Raw genomic sequence first — 20,604 nt, 5'->3', positions numbered from 1 at the left:
TACCTGTACTCATATATTTATTGCAGCACTATTCACAATTGCAAAAATAGGGAATCAACCTAAGTGTCCATCAACTAATGAGTGGATAAAGAAAATGTGGTATATATATATATACCGTGGAATACCACTCAGCCATAAAGAGGAATGAAATAATGCCATTTGCAGCAACTTAAATGGAACTGGATAACATTATCCTGAGTGAAGTATCTCAAGAATGGAAAAACAAACACCACATGTTCTCACTAATAAGTGGGAGCTAAACAATGGATGCACATGGTCATAAAGTGGTATAAAGGACACTGGAAATTAAAAATGGGGGAGAAGAGAAGGGGGGTGAGGGATAAAAACTTATCTATTAGGTACAATGTATACTACTCTGGTGATGGGCACACTATAAGCCCTGACTTCAGCATTATACAATTTATCCATGTAACAAAACCCTTGTACCCCCTTAATATTTTGAAATAAAAATTATTAAACTAAAAAAATAATCAATTAAAATATACATCTCTATATGTGTGTGTATATATGCACGCACACATATATCCTACTGGTTCTATTTCTCTGTAGAACTCTAAAACTGTTATTGCCATTCTTCTATAATTTTCCTCTATGTTTAATACCTATACTTAACAAAGATTAAAGGTAACAACATTTTACTCTCCTCCCCAAAATTCAAAGACCTTAAAAATTTTTAACTGACTACCTGACCCATTTCCCATATTATTAGTTTCTTGTCTTTTATGTCTACTTTTAATGCCACACATTTTTATTATGGTTTTCACAATGTTTACTTAGATTTGTACACATTTACTATTTTTTTGTTCACTTTCATCTCTTTAATATCCATGTTCTTTGATTTTGTTGACATTCCTTTTGAAGTGTATTTTATAGTAGTTCAATGAACACAGTGTATTTTACAGCAAATGAAGTGTGTTTTATAGTGTATTTTATAGTTGTTCAGCGCTTCCTGTCAGGGTTTTTCCCCCTCACTGATCTGCCACATGAGAGTAAATTTTCAAAAATCCAGTTTATTCCTTAGACACTTGACCCTAAAGCAAAAAAAAACTCCTTTTGAAGTTTTTATAGGCTTTTCATTCTCTTCATATTAGGGATTAAACACTGAGAAGTCACTTATAAGAGTAGTTCATGTATTTATTGGGATATAAGAGTCTAATGCTTTAAGACTGTTTAATCTTCAGGAATATTCTCCTCCTGTATAGTATACTTTTTCCTAGGCTTCCCCACCCCTTTCTTCAGTTTGCCTAAAGCTTACATCTTGCCTACCCAGCACTGTTCTTTACTGTCCACTATTTTTGTTTCTATAAGAAAATGAAATACTTTCAAATTGTCCTCACTTTCTTCTGTATTTTATGTTATTTTTCCTAGAAATGCCTGAGAAAGACCTTGCCAAAGATTTTTAGAATGATGACTCCCAAGAAATACGGGTAATTGTAGCAAGTGAGAGAATTTGAATTTGGAGAATAAATACAAAGACCACATTGTGTACTGGAGTTGAGGCCAGTGTGATGGCGAAGTTTATGTGTCACCTGGCCATTGGTGCCCAGATTAAACATTATTTCTGGGTGTGTCTGGGAGGGTGTTTCTGGATGAAAGTACAGTAGATCGCCCTCTCCAATATGACTGCCCATCACCCAGTCTGTTGAGGGTCTGAAAAGAACAAAAGACAAAGAAAGGAGGAATTCGCCCTTTTTTTCCCCCCGCCTTACAGATTGAGCTGGGACATCTCCTCTCCTCTACCCTGGCGCTTTTTTAAAAATTGAATTCAATTATTTATTATGTACCATTCAAGAAAGATGGATATTTTAAAATTCTCGCAGAATTTTCTGGCATTGTATATAACTTGAAAAAGAAACTACAAGTCAAAATATATCATTGAAAAGAATTTAGCCTTTAAGGATATGAAAGAGAGAGACTATTAGAAAGACGTATTTTAAATGACAATGTCATAGCTTGTTATTTTTCTCATTTTCAACATTATGTTAACTTCAGATATGCTTGTATATTCACTTTAAATTAGTACCTTTGTTTTTTTTTTATTTCAGCATATTATGGGGGTACAAATGTTTGCTACGTATATTGCCCTTGCCTCTCCCCCCCCCCGAGTCAGAGCTTCAAGCATGTCCATCCCCCAGATGATGTTCATCGCACTCATTATGTATGTATATACCCATCCCCTCATCGCCCCTCCCATCTGCCTGACGCCCGATAAATGTTATTCCTATATGTGCACTTAGGTGTTGATCAGTGAAACCAATTTGATGGTGAGTACATGTGGTGCTTATTTTTCCTTTCTTGGGATACTTCACTTAGTAGAATGGGTTCCAGCTCTATACAGGAAAATATAAGAGGTGCTAGATCACCATTGTTTCTTACAGCTGAGTAGTACTCCATGGTATACATATACCACATTTTATTAATCCACTCATGTATTGATGGGCACTTGGGTTCTTTCCACATCTTTGCAATTGTGAATTGTCCTGCTATAAACATTCTAGTGCACATGTCTTTTTTATAGAATGTCTTAGTCTGGGATTTACACCACCAGCTTCTCTGGTTCTCAGGCCTTTGAACTTGAACTGCACTGCCTCATCGGCTTTTCTGAGTCTCCAGCTGGTGGCAGACTGTGGGACTCCTCAGCCTCTACAATCATGTGAGCCAATTCCTCATAATAAATCTTTTATATCTATCTATCTATCTGTCTATCTATCTATCTATCATCTATCTCTCTTATCTCCTACTAGTTCTGTTTCTCTGGAAAACTCTGACTAATACAGGCAGTATAAGTTTTTCTCAATTTTTCATACTCATTCCTAATGAAGATCTAACTAAACAAACACTGAGACAAACTGAGAAAGAAGATTCAGAGACTATTAAGCAACATTGTGTGGGTGTGTGTATGAGAGAGAGACAGACAGAGACAGAAAGTTTCAGACAATTACAGTGACTGCAAGGTGAAGAAGAGAGACAGAAGAAAGGAAATCTTAAGTTGCCAAGGGAAGTGAAAGCGTGATTCATTTTTTTTTTTTTAATGCAAGATACCTAGAAGAGTTGAGAACTGCCTAAATTTTCCACATCAAAGTATATAAACCAAACTAGCACATTTCATTGACCTAGAAAAAGAAGGAGAAATGGATGAAAGGAAGGAAAATGACATTTCAGATCAGGTAAAGAATGTGTAATGATAGTTGTGTGACGATTCTTCATTAAGAACCTGAACTACAGAATTCATTCCACATTAGCCTTCTCTTGTTTGTTGTTTGAATATACCAGATTGAAGTTACAGCATCTAAGACCTTTCCAGTGGAGGTCCTCATGCCCTATTGCCACTGGAAGTGTGCCTAGTGTCTCTAGTGGCCATCGCAAGGGTCCAACAGCATATCAAATCTATTTGTTCACCAACTTGTGAAATCTGATCTGGTAGATAATGTAGGTTTCAAGTTCACCTATGACTTGGAAAAATTTTTTAAAAGGTTTAATTCTTAATTCTCATTTGTTTTAGAGTCTTTTTAAAATAGGATCCAAGCAATTAACATTAGGAAAAAAAGGACTGGATCTTTGTACTCCATTTTCTAAAAAGTGACCTATTTCCTTTCTCTTTTTCCTTGCACCCATCAGAGAGGTCCTAAATGAGATTTTATCTTGGAGGTTGCATGGAAAAACAAATGTTTATAGTTTTTTTTATCACCAAACACTAATAGAAAAATAATATTTTTTCATAATGTTTACATTCTTAAAGTATTTCATCCTGAGATTTAAAGAAATTATCAATGCAAGACAAGTAGCTGTTACTCTTTACATAAGAATACCACACTACAAACTTAAATTGTATGCAGTCTCCTCCTGCTTATAAGGGATCAACTTTCTTTTCACTCATATTTTCCTTTTAATTCCATTCTTGATTATCTCTGTGTGTTTGTAAATAGGTAGACGTAAGTGAATTTTAAAGAGTGAAGTTGTTTTTAAAATACTGTCTTAATCATGCTTACAGGTTACTTCTGCCATTCGTTTCTCTTCTTATGGTATTTTCAATGCTTTTTTTGGTTTCAAATTACCTCACCTCCATTTTCTTCACAGTGTTAATTGGTTGTTACAGTGTTTCTTTAATTGTTCTTTTTTATTTCCTCCTGAAAATGTCCACTTTTTTTCTTTTTAATTTATTGAAAACATTCTTCCTTCTTTGTAGGGTTAGACTCAAATGTGTAGAGGATTCTTCTATATTGTTATTCTTTGAATTCCTTCATAGGTAAATAATAAACAATCTCATCCTTTTGTGTTTATCTATAGCTCTAGCAGTAATATCAGATCTTATATTTATAGGAGATTAATCCTATCTAGGTAATTGCTTAACTTAATATTTGGCAACTATATTTATAGAACTATATTTTAATAACCTATTAAAATTAAAGCATTATATATTCTGTTCATGAAACACATTCCAACAAACTTTCTGGGACAAATCAGCCCCCTTTGTATTTTCTGATAGCCATTTAATAAATCAGTGATTCTCTTTAGTACTTATCTCGTCATTTGTCAACAATTTAATTATTTTTACAGGGTTAATGGAAGAGATAAGGAATAATAATAAGAGGGGACATGTTGTAATGCATTGCAACTCACCAAAGCTCTAGTTTGAGGTTGGTTAGCCTACTATCCGTGGTAAGGAGCATTAAGGGCACATTTCATGTCCGCATAAAAATTAGAGTTTCCTAAGTATAAAGTGATGTTTTAAATTTGAGTGAAATTAAACAGCTCTTTAACATAAAATGTTAGAAGAAATTTATAACGATGAAGCAATGATAATAGCAAAATTTTTATTGGTACAAAAAATTGTAAATAGCACGAAAAGTGTCAATCATAATGAAATTCATTCATTCATTCATGAGTACCTACTATTTGCCGCGCACTGTGCTAGAGGCTGAAAACGATCATCCAATAAAACAGGTTAAATGGAAATGGTGAAATTGGATATTAGGGTCTTTAAATTTATAAAAAATTACCTCAAAGAAGATGGATTAAAATTTAGTGTACATTTGAAAAATAGGTTCATTACAAAAGGATAACTGAACATAGGAAAGCTTTTGTAATGATCATGCCGCTATTTTATATAAAAAGTAAACAGAACATATGGCATTATTAGAACTCATTCCAGAAAGCCAAAAACAGCAGTAATTGCTCATAAATTGTGATGCATTCATTATAACCACAAAATTAACCTCCTAAGACTGTGGTAAATATTTCTAATATTCCTGAAATCCAAGAGAGCATTTTTGCCCAATACCAAACCAAAGAGAATATTGATCTGTTTCTTTAATGCCATTATTTATGTATATTTCATTCATAGTTGAATGTCCAATCAGGCTTTCCCTCACCCCACAAAATTCTGATGTATTTGCAAAATTCTGTGTGAAACAAAAGGAGTAAATAATGGTTCTGAGCATTTTAACTTACAGCATGCTCCCTATGAGATTTTTTTTAACCTAAAATAGTATTACCAAGGTTTATCACACAGCTTATTTACAAAATGTTGCCCTACATATAAATAATGGAAATTCATCACTATTGAAAATATTCAAATAATGTGATATAACTCGGCATCCTAAAACTCTAAAAAATTGGTTCCAAATGTTTTTCAGCAATGACTACAGCCAAAGTTTAAGAGATTTTTCCATTTATAAAAATGGTATAAATAGTTTAGAAGCATATGATCTGATGTATTTTGCAAAATGTGCATTTTTATAGGCAAACTTCATATATAAACAACTTGTATATGATTATAAGTAATGGTGTTAATTCCCAGGGCACTTTTTTTTTAACTGATGACATTTGGCATAAATAGCGATAAATTTCCATGTCCAGTGTGTTCTGTTTACCTATTTTTATTTTGTGAGTTGGTCGCACAAACCTCCTTGGTCTCTGCTATAATTTCAAGACCCTGACAGTGGTAAGTAGCAGATGACAGAAAAGAGTTCTGGTATAATAACAGCATACTGAGAATTTTGGGATAAAATTTAAAAGAGGCTTTCAAATATAATTCAAAACAAATACACTAATTTACTAATATTTTCCAGAGCTCACTTAAATTTGAAAAATTTGGTTTAGGTAATCAAAAAGGTTGATCTCCATTCTCAGCACACATATTATTTGTTTCTTACCTGTTTTGTAGCTTCCTGTGCAAGATCTTTGGCTTCTCTGGCAACTTTCTCAGCTTCATCAATATAGTCCTTAATATTGCTGTAAGCTTTGAAGGCTGCAGTGGCATTGAAGGAGACGTTTTTAGCTTCATCAAGAATTCTGTTGGGATGACCCAAGAAACAAATATTAGAGCACTCAATGGTACTCCAGTGAAGAACAACCTAATTATAACAAATATGGCTTTCAAATGATTGTGGTCAATATAATTATGATAATTCCAAATCATAGTGAGATATCCACTTACTGTATTGTGTTGTAGTTTTAACTTAAACTCATATCTCTCAATAATTCAGCTATGAAACACATATCTTAAATATCCCTAGCATCCTCCCAAAGCCTCTGCAACCATGTGTACAGGCAAGTGTATGCAGAGAGACAATCCTTTATTTTATTTCTGGAGCATACTAAAGGGTTCAGAGCACTTGTTCTATAGTACTGGAATTAATTTCACAAAATTTCCTGGGGCAGGTGCACTTCCTAGGGGAGGATAAATGAATCTCAGGTTAAATGGCTTGCTTCGGGTCACTTGACCAACATGTCCTTAATTAACGACTTGGAGTCTGGGTCTGCTGATGTGTAGTTTATTGTTCCTATAAAGTGGCAAAAGTTTGTTACAAAATGAATTGTGCTATAACTCCTAGGGTCTTCAAAAATTAATATTTTCCTCTGTAATAATTAATATTAAATCTGGGAACATAGTCTTGCATGTGGTGTAGATTTATTTGGGAAAATTATTCTCAGGGCTAAGAGCACTTCTATTTATTATGACAATCTCAAAATTGTAGGGGAAGCATATCAGTTATACCTAGAGGGCTGTTTACAAGTCAAACATACCCTTCCCTCTTACCCCTCCCTCATCTGGACTATGTAATAATCCCAGCTAGAGTAAACTATTATTTTACGGAGCTGTACATAGTGTCTCCCTGGAGTTTAAAAGAGAAAAAAAGATTTAAAGGCTATGTATGTGACACATTTTCAAAAGCTACCCTTTTAACAATAAATTGTTTTGATTCCATTAGAAATATAAAGCTGAACTTTGAAGCAGAATGTGTTTATATGTATATTATTTAAAATGCTAATAAGGCGACTGCTGTGCTTCCCAATAAAGAACAGAAAATATTTTTTTCTAACTGTAGCTTACGGCTATGTTCACTCCCTACCAAGCCATATTTGAATCTACTTTTAACTCACACTTTTGATGCTGCTCCAGTAGAGCTTGGCCCAGACTCTCCTAATTAGGCCCTTCCACAGAAAGGCCATGTAGCTAGTATGTTCATAATTATAGAAATCAAGATTTGAAAGTGATTCGCTACCATTTCTGCTAGTCAAAACTTTTGAACAAGAGTCCAAATACACAGACATTTCCAACAACAAATGACATACCCATCGAGGACAGCAGATGAATCATTTAACTGAGCTGCATGGCTCTCAGCCTGGGACACCTTCTCAGCAAGCTTTCTGTCCTTCATTTCTTGGGAGAGGTCATCTATTTTATCTTTAAGTTCCTCAGACATAGGTGGCAATTTAGTTTGAATGTCTTCAACATACTGATAGTAGAAAAGAGAAGGCATTTTAAGCAAGTGAATCTAAACCTCCTCTTACTTACTAATTTCTCTATGAGATTTAATTACACATGCTTAGGGTTTTTTAATGAAACTTCAAATTTACTAACATAGCAAAAAGAGAATTTAGAATAAAAACTATTATTTAATAACAGAGATTAGGAAATTTACGAGGCCAGTTTATACCAAGAACTTATCTTTCTAAAAATGCTACTTCATAGGTGTAAATGCATAAATGATAGTCATTAGGATCTTTAGAACATTTGCATTTCTATTACCATGTACCCCTCTGTGTAAGGCAATAGACAATATGTTAAAAGCTTGTTTATAGATGTACATTTCTCTTTTAACTAATGTTATATAAATATTGAAACAGATTGTTTAAGTGCTGCTCTAGGAAAAAGAAATGCCTTCATCACTGTGGAATAAAAACAGATTTTTGTGAGTGGGAGAATAAAATGAAGCTCTAATTGTCACCAATAGGTAGGCAGTGTTACAATAGAATAATGCAAAAATAATTTTACTTCCGCAAGAAAACAAATATTAGCATTTGCTCATATTACTGAGATTTCTCATTGGTTCCCATTTGTTAGAGCCTGTGTTATCATCTCTATTTTAACTTTGGGTTCTACCAAATACTCACATCTATGACTGAGTTGATTTCATCTACAAGACGGTTGGCTTCATCCAGTATGTCATTGCCCTCTTTTAAAGTGTTCTCAATTTGCCGTTTGCCACTTTCAACAGCCTCCTTCTTTTTCTGTAGTGTGGTATGAACAAGACATCAAAATCCCATTTGGGTAAAACCCAATCAAGCCCTTGTATTCATTCCTGACTTTCCTGAGCTGTCTGAACAAAAGCTTCACAAACACGGTACATCATATTGACAATGTAGCTGGGTGAGAACGATATAAACTACCCAGCTAGTCAGTCCTCCCAGAGTTATTCTATTTAGAGCCCTGGTACAGGTAGTTTCTCCTTCCCATTGTGAGAAAGCCATCCAAGTGAAGAAAAGTTATGTGATAGTAGCTGAGGGATTAAAACAAGTTTTAGACCAAAATGGAGCATCCATTTTTAAACCAAAATGTAAGTCCCAAACATATACTATGGGACAGGTGGTAGTGCACTAGATTACATGGAACTCCATATTGAATTCCAGGCTCTATATACAAATCAGTACTTTGTGAGCATACACATAAAACAGATTTACTCAATGAGAGTTCTGTAAAATTAAAAAAGTGGGATTTTAAAGGGAACTTAGGGGAAGTATTCCTCAAGAAAAAGAGAAACTATAATAGGCAAGAATAAACCTAACGGACTGTTTCATAAGAAAAGAGTAGATTCTAATTTTTCTTTGAAACTTACAGCTTGTCTTAAAACTACATGAAACTCATTTCTGGCCTAGGAGAGTAAAATCGATGAGAGAGAAATATTGCTGTTTCTCCATTTGGAGCATACCTTTGGCTATTTTATTCTTTACATTTCTGACTCATTCCTACCCTTCCAATCACCATTTTACCTATAGATTTAACTGCATCAATTATAATTTTAAGCTTAGATCACTTATGTTTTATACAAATAATGTTAATTTATATTCATTTAGATCTCAATATGTGTCAGGCAGTTTATAAGCTTTTCTTATTTTATTATAACTAGCTCTAGTCCTGTATTTACCACCTTTTAAATGAGTAGGGAATTGAATAAGTTAGGTGCTATGGTCTGAATGTTTGTGTCCCCCCAAAATTCCTATGTTGAAATCCTAACTCCCAAGGTTATAGTATTAGGAGCGGGGGCCTTTGGGAGGTGATTAGGCCATGAGGCAGAGACCTCATAAATGGGATTACTACCATTATAAATGGGAACTGAGGGAGCTCATTCACCCTTCCACCATGTGACGACACGAAAACACGGTGTCTATAAATGAGAAAGTGGGCTCTCAGCAGACACCAAATCTGCTATTACCTTGATCTTGGATTTCCCAGCCTCCAGAACTGTGAGAAATAAATTTCGATCATTTATAAGCCACTCAATTTTTGGTATTTTATTATAGCAGCAAAAATGGACTATGACATTAAATGATTTACCTGGAGTCACATAGTTAGTACAGTGCAGTTAAGATTTAAACCTCGATCTACCAAATAGTAGGATAGATCTTGGGTCTCAGACAATGAAAAGGCTGTCTCTGCTATTATAGAAATCACATTTCTTATTTGCACCGGGATAGAGCTAATTCATACCCTTCTTTCTCTTCACCAGCCACTTCAATATGTTGCCAGGTACATACATCTAGTTCCTGTTTCTGAGCCTTGCACTTGCAGTCCCTTCCACCATGTGCTCTTCCTGTTTATGGCTTGCTTCTTCCCTCCATCCTCTGCTCATGGTCACTTCTCTGGCCCCCTATCTAAAATAGCATCCATTCCTATCCCAATCATTCTCTATATACTAGGGCATAGTGATTAAAACTGCATTCAGGTGCCAGCCTGCTTAGGTTGGGATCCCAGTCTGCTCACTCACAAGCTTGGAAACTTTGAGCAAGTAATTTAGCCTCCTGTAAAATGCTCAGTCCCTCGCTACTCAAAATCTGGCCTGTTCACCAACAGTATTGGCATCCCCTAGAAGCCTGTTAGAAATGTACAGTCTCAGTCCCTTCTTGGGAACTATTGACTCAGAACCTACATTTTAACAAGAAAGCCAGGGGATTGATGTACACAATAAAATTAGAGAAAACTTGGCTTAGAACACTGGTGGGCACACAGCAACACTGTAACTGTTAATCATTATTATTATTACCTTATTTTGTTCTTCTTCTTGGCACTCATTTGTCTAAATTATATTCTATAGGGTGGCCATAAACAAACATAGATAATATTATTTATTTTTTTAATATAGATTGATCCATCTCAATGACATTTTCTGGGATTTGCTAAAAGCACCGATTATTTAATGAAAATCAGAGATATCAATGCATCACAGATGCATGTACAGGAACTAGTGGAAAAGCGCAGCCTATTGAACTATACATTGCTGCTGAAGGACAACACATTGATTGTATCATGCAATATCATGGAATTTGTCGTGTATTATATATCAATAAACCATTTATTATGTATGTCAGCCCAGACTTCCAGACATTATCGCCATATTATATGCTTGTTTTTTGGTTTAGTGACTCTCTCCCTCACTATAACAGATCCCATAAAAACAGTCTTATAGTATTAACTCTAATACCTAGATGAATTTCCTCAATAAATATTTTTGAATAAATAAATGAAAATGGAGTCCATTCCTGGGTCCTGTGCTGGTGACATTTGGCTCATCCAACTGATCCCATCACTAACTAATTCAGGGGAAGTTTTGTTATGTCATTCGCTCTTCACAGGCAACAAATGTAGGAGCAGTCCTGATGTCCCCGGTTACAAGTCATATCTTATCTTCCAAGAGTCTGACATTCTTTTACATGATTGGCAGTTTTAGCCATCAGCTTTCATATGAACTCATTTAAAGTACAGCATGCACAGAAATTCAAAAATCTTTTTTTCCGCCAAGGCTTGTTTGTATTAATGAATCAAGGTAATTTAAAATGCTACACCAATGGAAGGGAGGGGAATACTTCCACATGTGTGTTAAGTGAAGAGCTACACACATTTTGGTTCCAATAAAGTAGTGAATTAGAATCTTTTGTAAAAGCCCTGATTGAGTCACTTTAAAAGTCAATTGTCATGCAAAGATCAAAATGTGTTCTTTCATCCTAAAGCAGAAATGATGACTGTGATGATCGAGAGAGTAAAGAAATTTTAGAGGTGGCTAATTTTCAGATTAGCTACTGATGGCATATAGCTGAGGAAAGATGAAAATCTGGAGCTCCCAAATATTGATAAAGTATAGAGATAACATTTATTTGTGTGCGCTTTATGGAACTTTACTTATTCATTGAAAAAACATCTGTGTTGCCTTTGTACCAGACACTGTTCTAGCCTCTGGGGATACATGAGGAAGAAGACATGTTCCTCATGGCTTGTCTGGAGGAAGGAGAAAATGGAGATAAATTAATGTATTTTTAAGTAATGATGAGATGAGTGCTATAAAAATAAATACAGAGAAGGAATGGATAGAGGATGACGTAGTCTATAAAATGCATAAGATAGGAAGCTTCGAGTGTTTAAGGAACAAAAAGAAATGCTTAAGTATAGAGAGAATTATCCTTCAAAAGTATGGCATAAACATAATTGTTAAATGATTCTGTATGGATATCAAGGTTGATTATATTTCTACTTTTAACTTCTAATTAATTACAACTTAATTTTTTCCAGAGCTCTGCAAGTTGAATGCCTTTTTTTGTTTGTTTCCAGTGTGTGTGGTGGATTCTTCAGGAACCTGCAAAAACTGTCTTTCTGTCTATCCTTTATGTAGCAATTTATCATTTATTTTCTTTGCATTCCCTTCTTGTCTAATCAACAGACATCACTGTCTTAAGTTAAAACATTTCTTGCCTTTAGACAAGGCTTCATTTCTTTAACCAATTACAAATGAAAGAACTTTTAAACCCATCTATAATTATAAGACACCCCCCACCACACCCCTTAGAGATGTCCTGCCTTTTTAGGCCAAAGCAATACATGCCCTCAACATACTGACTTAGGGTCTCATGTGTAATTCCTGTCTCCATCAATGTATAAAAGCAAACTGCAACCTAGCTCCAATGGACACATTTTCTCAGGAATTCTTGAGGCCATGTGCTCTAGGCTGGTTGGCTCCAAATAAACCTCTTTAAACTATTTTACAGAGTTTGGGTCTTTTTCATCTGTTAAGTATCAATGGTACTCAAGCTTAATGATGCATCTGTATCACTGAAGGGATTTTAAAACACAGGTTGCTGGGCTTCACTCTCAGAGTTTCTGAGTTGATAGTTTGGGAGTGGGGCCTGAGACTTTGCATTTTTAACAAGCTTCTAGGTTATGCTGCTGCTGCTGCTCCAAGGACTACATCATGAGGATCAGTGTTTGATATAATCGATGTCTGTGTTTAGCATACTTCCTGAATGGAGTAGGGGCTTGACAAACATTTTTAATAATAAAATTACACACTTATCACCATGAAATAAATAAAAAAACATTTGTGTTAGGTCTTAATTATATCATCTTCTTTGTGAGCACAGACACAATGGAGTCATTTATTTAAAAAACAGCTCATTATTCAATTAAATGGGTACAATATGTCAATTGTTCTCAAACCTGTATGAGTATCAGATTAGCCCAGGGAGAGTTTCAGAATGTGGACTCTGGGTCAAACCCCACAGCAACCTGCTCAGACAGTCTCAATAAAACACTGTGGGACGTGTCTGTTTAACAAATGCTCCAGGTAATTTCTTTTTTCAGCCAATCTGGCATTCACCTTGGTAGACCTATGCAACCTTAAATAATCTATCCCTTATTCATGTAATTTAGTTAATCTATTTCCTTCAGCGAGTTTTAAGGAGCCTTTAGTTAAGCACAGCATATAAAATGAAAATACAAAAAGAACCGCTTAGAACTTCAATACTGACTACATAAACTCCTGGCATTTGTAGGGGTGCCCAAGAATGACGGCTCCTGGTTTTAAACATCTCTAAAAGCTGAAGGCACTATTTACTGTGCTGTATAACTCTTACTGAAATACTTCTCAAATGCTTATTATGCTTTCCACACAGGTCATTTTAATTTCTTAAACTGTTGCCATAAAACGGAGAGGTGCACCTTCGGGTTAGTCACACGGCTGGTGTGTCACGGAGCAGGATGAATCATGCTGGATCCTGTGATAGGCTGGTGGCCCAGCATCCTGCCTCACAAGACCGTGCTTTTTCTGCAATCCTGCTAGCATGTTAGTAGACTCCAAACTGGTTAAGATTAGGTGCATCAGTTAAGAAAAAAGTGAGCCTCTTCAATCTTCTACCAGAATGACAAGGCTAAGTCCAAGAAGAGGGGCCCAGAAATAAAATATTTTTAAAAATTTAATTCAGCCTTTTACTTCTTATTCCAAAGGAAAATAGAGAAAAATGAGTGGATAAAAAAAAAATCCTGGTTTGTTTTATTCAACCATCATTGCCATTCAATCAACATTTCTGAGAACATAACATGTCAGAGAGTGTTGAGTTATTGTTGAAGGTGAAATTGTATGTTAGAAGAGATATAGTTCTGCTGTTGGTTTCAGATCTGTTGGATTCAGATCTGAAATAGAAAAGGTAGGTTTGTTTCTGGGGAGAAAGTTGTTGTGCTTTAAATACCAAATACAGGTTTGTGATGTCATATGTGCTGAATTTACTCCTAGAAAAGGGATCATTTACCATACTAACATTAAGGAAAAAACTGAAAAAAAAAATAAAGAAAGAAAAAAATAAGAGAGGAATCTGTTTTAGTTCTACACCCATCAGCACTCTGAAAAAGACAGAGACTGCCCACAATTTTTAGAGGAGAGCAATACCTCATTTGTGAGGAAAAAGGGGGAACATAACCCAGACCTGATCTGTTCACATTGGTTCCTTTTAAGATTCCAGTTGCACAGAATGAATACATTGCAAAGTAAAAGGGGTATCAAAATTTTCCCAAGCTGTGATCTCTCAATTTGAAAATGTAGGGAACCTCTGTGATTTTTGGCACCAGATCTGAACCAGTTTTGTGGATTAGGTTGGATAAACTGCAAAATATTATGATATTAGTATCTGAAAATACCTTATACGCTCTAGTACAATGTACTCCTTGTAGGGTTGGGGAACTGATGCTTAGAGATGTTAATTGACTTGCCCAATTTGCACTTTAGTCAGTGGCACAGTTGTCATTGAGACCAAGGTCCCCTGACTCCCAGTAAAGAGCTTCTTCCACTGTATCATACTGTCCTTAAAAATCTTCAATATTTTAAGTTATCTCAATTTTATTTGGTGGGTAATGATCATTAAGGACAAAAAAAAAAAAAAAAAAGAATCATTCCCGGTTCTGTTTCTTAGATATCTTTGTTCGGAATTGTCACTCTCTACCTTAGTGAATGTGCATCAACTTGACTAGTCCAGCCATGCTCAAGACTGTCCCCCACCCTGAGATTATGATGAAAATGCCCCTAAGGCTTACCTCCAAAGCAGTCATGTTTTTCTGGTTTGCCGTAGATAAGTGATTAGCTTCTCTGATTTTATCTGTGGCTTCTCTCAATAGGTCCCAAGCATCATCAACTTTGTTTTTGTAGTCAGCCAGTTTCTCCCGGAGATCATTCTCCATTTCTTCATTTTTCCCCCTGGACTCTCCAAACAGCTTCTTCACTTTCTTCAGAAGGCTTTCTGCAGCTCTGTAACCACCCCCAGCCCAATAATAGACAATAAATACATGTCACTGCCTCAGGGTTTATTGGTATTAAACTGTGTTATAAAGAGATACTAATATGAGAAGAATGAAAAAATAAGAAAATATGCAAAGCAGATTCACCACGTACTGAATCAAGTTGGAAACTGGTACGTGGAGGTGGCAAGACCACTTATCATTCAAATTAAAGCAAAAAAGATTTAAAAATATTTTAAATTTATTTGTAAGATGACAATGTCAATTGGAAAGGGTCTCATGTGATTCTCAAGATCTGACTGATGAAATGAGTTTTATAATTCACTTCATACACCTAAACAAACTAACAAACAAAAAAACTCACCTGTTTTCACCAGAATGAGACATTTTCTCTACTACTTTGAACACAAGGGATGAATATTGATATGTTTGCTTAGAAACTGTGAACAGAACTCTATGTTATTGCCATGCTAGTGTAATTTCATTATTTTGATTTACTTTTCTTTTACTTCCAACTGATCTTAGAGTTCGTTGGGTTTAACTTACTTATTTACCCCAAAGCGATAATATCTGAGCCCTTAAGAATGGCTAAATATTTGAAAAACAGTTGTTCTCAAACTATCATGCATCATAATCCCCTGAAGAGCTTGTTAAAACACATTTCTGGGCCCTATCCCCGAAGTTTCTCATGCAGTAGGTCTGGGATGGGGTCTGATAATTTATATTTTTAACCAGTTCTCAGGTGTTGCTGATATTGCTGGTTTAGTATATATTATTGAAGTATTAATAACACTAGCACTTAGAAGTTAGCTGACCATAAATGTAAACATGTATCTATTTTATTGAGTGCATTATCATAAAGGTTCTTTAGCATTGGTAAAATCACTCACTTTTCCCAACCCTCAAATTCTCAACCCTTATTTCAAGGTATTAGGTGTTTATTATTTGATAACTCTTCTTTTCAGCATTTCTTAAGATGATAAAATGTATAGGCTGACCTATACATGAAAGGTAAAGTTATAACTTTATTTATCCAAAGGTATTTTTATTAAAACAAAAAACTACTGATAGTTTACAAGTCCCTAATACAGGTGATTAATAAAGCAAGCCCATTAGCCTAATTATAGAAGGGACAGCACCAGAAAAGACCATTTATGTGATTATTTATACAGGCAAGAACACATTTTTTATTCATTTTGGAGCAAGATAAAGTATAACTATATAAGTAAATGAAAATAAATAAACAGCAAACCTCTCCAGGTCATAAAAACAAAGTATCTTCTGTTCATATGTATAATGAAATTTTAGAAAATGGTAAATTATTTGGCAATCTCAGTTCATCACATCAATGAACAACAAAGCATCTACTCACACCAACTCATCTTCAGCAACTTCCTTTTGTGTATCTAGATTTTTCTTCCTCAGTTCTTTCATCATCTGATCAATCTCCTTCTGAAGCCTTTGCAAATTTCTCTCAAAGGCCTTGTCTTGAGTTTCTAGAGTTTCATTTAGTTTTACAGCTTTTTCATTTACAGCTGCAGGGGGTAAAACAAATTTTGTAAATTAGTAAACAAAAATGCCACATGCATACATGGCATTGAGCATCTGCTCTTTACCACCATTTCCAAAGGAAATGTATTTTGCCATGGGTGTTCCTGCTGGGAAACAGAGATGCAGATGAGACCACAGTCAGTAACAAACAGGGAAATGTGACATATTTCTCCGTATTATATTTCTTTGGGGGGGGGCACAGTAATTAAAGCATGGTGTTTCTAAACTCAAAAGGAAAAAACACAAATAATGAAGTGGGTCAAACCATATTCAGTTAAGAGGTAAAAAATATAATATACGGCATAACACTTGGAAGCTGAAAAGACAAGCTCTGCATTCCTGATAAGACAGTCATATTACGTCAATTTTAAAATACTGAGCACGGAAATTTTCTCAGTGATGAGATCTCTGAAAAGGAACCTGTCCTTGCATTTCCACACACTTCTTTGGTGCTCATTTTTTAAAAAGAAGTGAGGAAAAGAGCAGTGGTCTAGGGACAAGCGTTATAAATTAGGCTTCAAAGCAAGAGCAGCCATCGCAAGACTCCGTGTTTATTATGCACTAAATGAGGTTTCAAAATGTGCTCTTTGGAATCTTAGGATTCTCCAGGTGCTTCAGGTATTCTACAAATGATGTCTGTTCCACCAAGAATCTGTTTTATAGGCTGATGTTCTGGGCAAGATTTCATTTGAGAAAAGAATTCTATGTCAAATAAGTTTGAAAAACTGGTGAACTAAAACATTTCTACACAGTTCTACCATGTGTTGTAGACTGAAGTTTCCTGGACTGTGTTCTATGGGGCATTTATTTAGTGAGTGGAAGAGAGATGCTTTCTCAAACTCTTCTCTGCTGAATACTTATTTGTATAATATTACCCATGAAAACTCCTAAAATGAGGTGTCTGGGATGGCCAAGAGACATGGTCTACCATTCAACGGTGCATCTGGAGACCTCTTTTAAGACAGAGAGTCCTGAAAATCCATTTCTATTATTGGAGAGACTTGGTTTGTGGTGCTCCTGGTTTGTGCTGCTCAGAGCTCCTGAACCAGGTGCACACAGGGCAAGGAGAGTAGCCAAAGTGGGATGTGAGATGGTGGGTTAGTACAGTGGTTCTGAAATGTGGTCCCCAACAAGCAGCATCAGTATCATCTTGGAACTTGTTAGAAATGTAGATTCTCAGGCTTTTCCACAGACCTACTGGTCAAAAATTCTGGGTGTGGGGACCAGCAATCTGTGTTTTAACAAGCTCTCTAGAAGCATCTGGTGCACACTAGGTTTGAGAAACACTGGGGTAGTAGAAGAAATCGTGTTTCAGACTCTAGCCTTTCCACAATGCATCTTTATAATTTCCTTTTCATTATAAATGTCTTTGGCCAAAAAGTCTGTGCAGTCAACACCTTATTCCTGATAGTCATATAGGACTGAATGAATGTTTATGTTTCCCCAATTCTTATGTTGAAATCTAATTCCCAATGTGATGTTATTTAGAGGTGGAGCTTTTGGGGGGAGGTAGCTGTATCTTTCGGAACACATACATCATTTCTTTTAAATTAAAACAATTTGTAAACAACTAGAAGAAATTATTAGGGTACACAAAAACAGCTTTAGTAAAATGATGGTGTAGTGTATTAAGAAAGAAAGCATTTTAATAGAAGAGGGCTGAGTTCTCCACTGCTTATATACATGGCATTTGGAACTGCTCTGAGTATTTTTAAACTAAAGATGAATGTGCTATTTAATCTTTTATTCAAAGGTTTATATTATCACTTCAATATATTTTCTTTTCCATAGTATTAAAAATAATTGTAAAATAAGTATATCTTTTGAATTTACTTCTTTATTTCCACCTTATTTCAAGTAGGGATTTATGGTAATTTTAAAATATCTTTAAAATGAGATAAAATTAACATAAAAGGAAATCGGGATAAAGGTATTACTATAAATCAGAGAAAGAATTACTAGACAGAAAAGTATGTCATACTGTTCGATGCAGTGCATCGTATGTCTAGCTCTAAGCATGTTAGTAGCCAATGGGTGGGGAACAGAAAGGGCATTCTTTTTTTTTTTTTCATTTCAGTATATTATGGGGGTACAAAAGTTTAGGTTATGTATATTCCCCTTGCCCCCCTCCCCCCGGAATCAGAGCTTCAAGCGTGTCCATCCCCTAGACTGTGCGCGTTGCACTCATTATGTATGTATACACCCATCCCCTCCCCCCACATCTGCCTGACACCCGATTAATGTTATTCCTAAATGTGCTCTTAGGTGATGATCAGTGAAACCAATCTGATGGTGAGAACATGTGGTGCTTATTAGAAAGGGCATTCTTAAGAGGTATACAGTATCTGTAAAATAAAAAGAAATTAATTCATCAGAAGAAGCAAAGCTGTTTTTCATACTAAATCTGAAAAAAAAATCTTCTGATGGGTAAATTTATCAAGAATAAAAAATACTGCCTTGCCCTGAGAAACAGGAAAAAAAGGTGTCTAGCATTTATTAAGTCCTATTATATGTCAGGATGTAAACACTAAAAGGCTTATCTATGTCCACTCATTAATTCTAATAATGCATAGAATAAAATACAGTTTATTCATGATCTAATCAGGAGTCATAGCACAGTAGATACTATAAAATTATAGTGAGATAAGAATGCTTTAGATGAATAGAAGTTGATTATCTATAAAGAGGCCATGACTTACAATGGAAGATAGGATGAGTATTCCATCTATCTAAACATAAAACTGAAATAGACAAATGTCAGCCTACAGTGTTCACTTTCCCTACAGCAATTTATTGCAAATAATACAATGTAAAAGTACTGATGATTATCTCCTGTTATTATAGTTTTGAGGGGAAAAAAAGAGGTGTGCATATGTTGTAAAACCTACTTAAAGGTTTTGGTGAGCCCTTCTTTTCTCTCTCTTTCTCCCCTAAACTGCCAAGCCTTTTTGTATATCTCAGTGAGGATACAGTGTAGCTTTGGTATATTCAAATGTGAACTTTCATGAAATTTAAACAGTTAGATTAATTCTACCAGATAGAGCCAGCAGGCAAAGGTGAGTATTGTTCCTATTTTCCTCAGGTACAATTATCCCATGCCGCACTTCACGTGAAGTAGATAAAAGTGCCCCATCTTGATAGACACAGTCAGACCCCCTGATCAATGCACGATTTAGGGACACCTTTGGCAATAGGCAATCTTTTTCTCTGGTGGATAGGCCAGGGCTTCTGGATGGTGAGCAAAACCTGGGTTAAATATCGTTTCCACTCTGTCCCCCTGCTGGTGCTTTTGTGTAGTGCACAAACTGTACGCAGAGGCCCTAGATGTCCAGAAAAAAAAATCCATATTGACCAAAGGGGTAGCCATAAATATGTGTCTCTCTGTGGTTGGACATGGAGGGCTCAATGTAGAGAGGAAAGTAGACAGTTCTGATACTGGAGTCTATAAAAACATGTATTAGCATTTATTCTCACATACCAATATTTGATCGAAATGATTTAAAAATGAGTCTCAGGGATAGGCTGCTATGTGTTGAGAGTTTGAGATTCCAGGTGGAGAGAAAAGGAAAGTTTCTGGAGTATTGACTAGTTCCTCCAGGGATCTACACAGAGTGAAACTGCTCTACCTGCAGTGGGATTTGTTGTTATTGTTGTTTGGGGGAAGGGGGAGACTTTCAAGTCACATAAATAGAAAATGACACCAGAGAAAGTCCAACAACTACACTAGCAGAGGATAAACCACAATGAGTTAACTGAAATTTTTCTAGCAAAAGTAATTTTTGTTTCAGGTCCTGACATGCTTTGCCTCAGATTAGGTCACAGATTAAAACTCTGTTGCTTCTTGCATGGGGAATATTTGGGAGTTTCTGTCTCTTCTTGGCCTGTGATACCTAAGAATTATCAGTCAGAATCTGTCTTGAAGTTAATCTCATATCCTTATTTATTTGGCTATATTTCAAAGCAAACTATCTAGAATG

At 35.5% G+C, this 20,604-nt stretch overlaps 1 protein-coding gene across 1 annotated transcript in view; it reads right to left on the bottom strand.

The window, feature by feature from the left end:
• LAMA2 (laminin subunit alpha 2) overlaps window positions 1-20,604 on the bottom strand; it is a 554,924-nt gene that overhangs the window by 110,682 nt on the left and 423,638 nt on the right. Inside the window, exons 36-40 of the mRNA XM_045544336.1 lie at window positions 16,449-16,611; window positions 14,876-15,086; window positions 8,422-8,538; window positions 7,600-7,763; window positions 6,177-6,315 (exon numbers count right to left, since the gene is read on the bottom strand). Of these exons, the coding sequence (XP_045400292.1) occupies window positions 6,177-6,315; window positions 7,600-7,763; window positions 8,422-8,538; window positions 14,876-15,086; window positions 16,449-16,611 (794 nt within the window). The remainder of the gene's footprint in view (window positions 1-6,176; window positions 6,316-7,599; window positions 7,764-8,421; window positions 8,539-14,875; window positions 15,087-16,448; window positions 16,612-20,604) is intronic.

This window comes from Lemur catta, chromosome 2 (assembly GCF_020740605.2).
Source record: "Lemur catta isolate mLemCat1 chromosome 2, mLemCat1.pri, whole genome shotgun sequence".
Classification (NCBI taxonomy): domain Eukaryota; kingdom Metazoa; phylum Chordata; class Mammalia; order Primates; family Lemuridae; genus Lemur; species Lemur catta.
The sequence above is the reverse complement of the archived record's forward strand: the minus strand, read 5'-3'. Positions and strand labels throughout refer to the sequence as shown.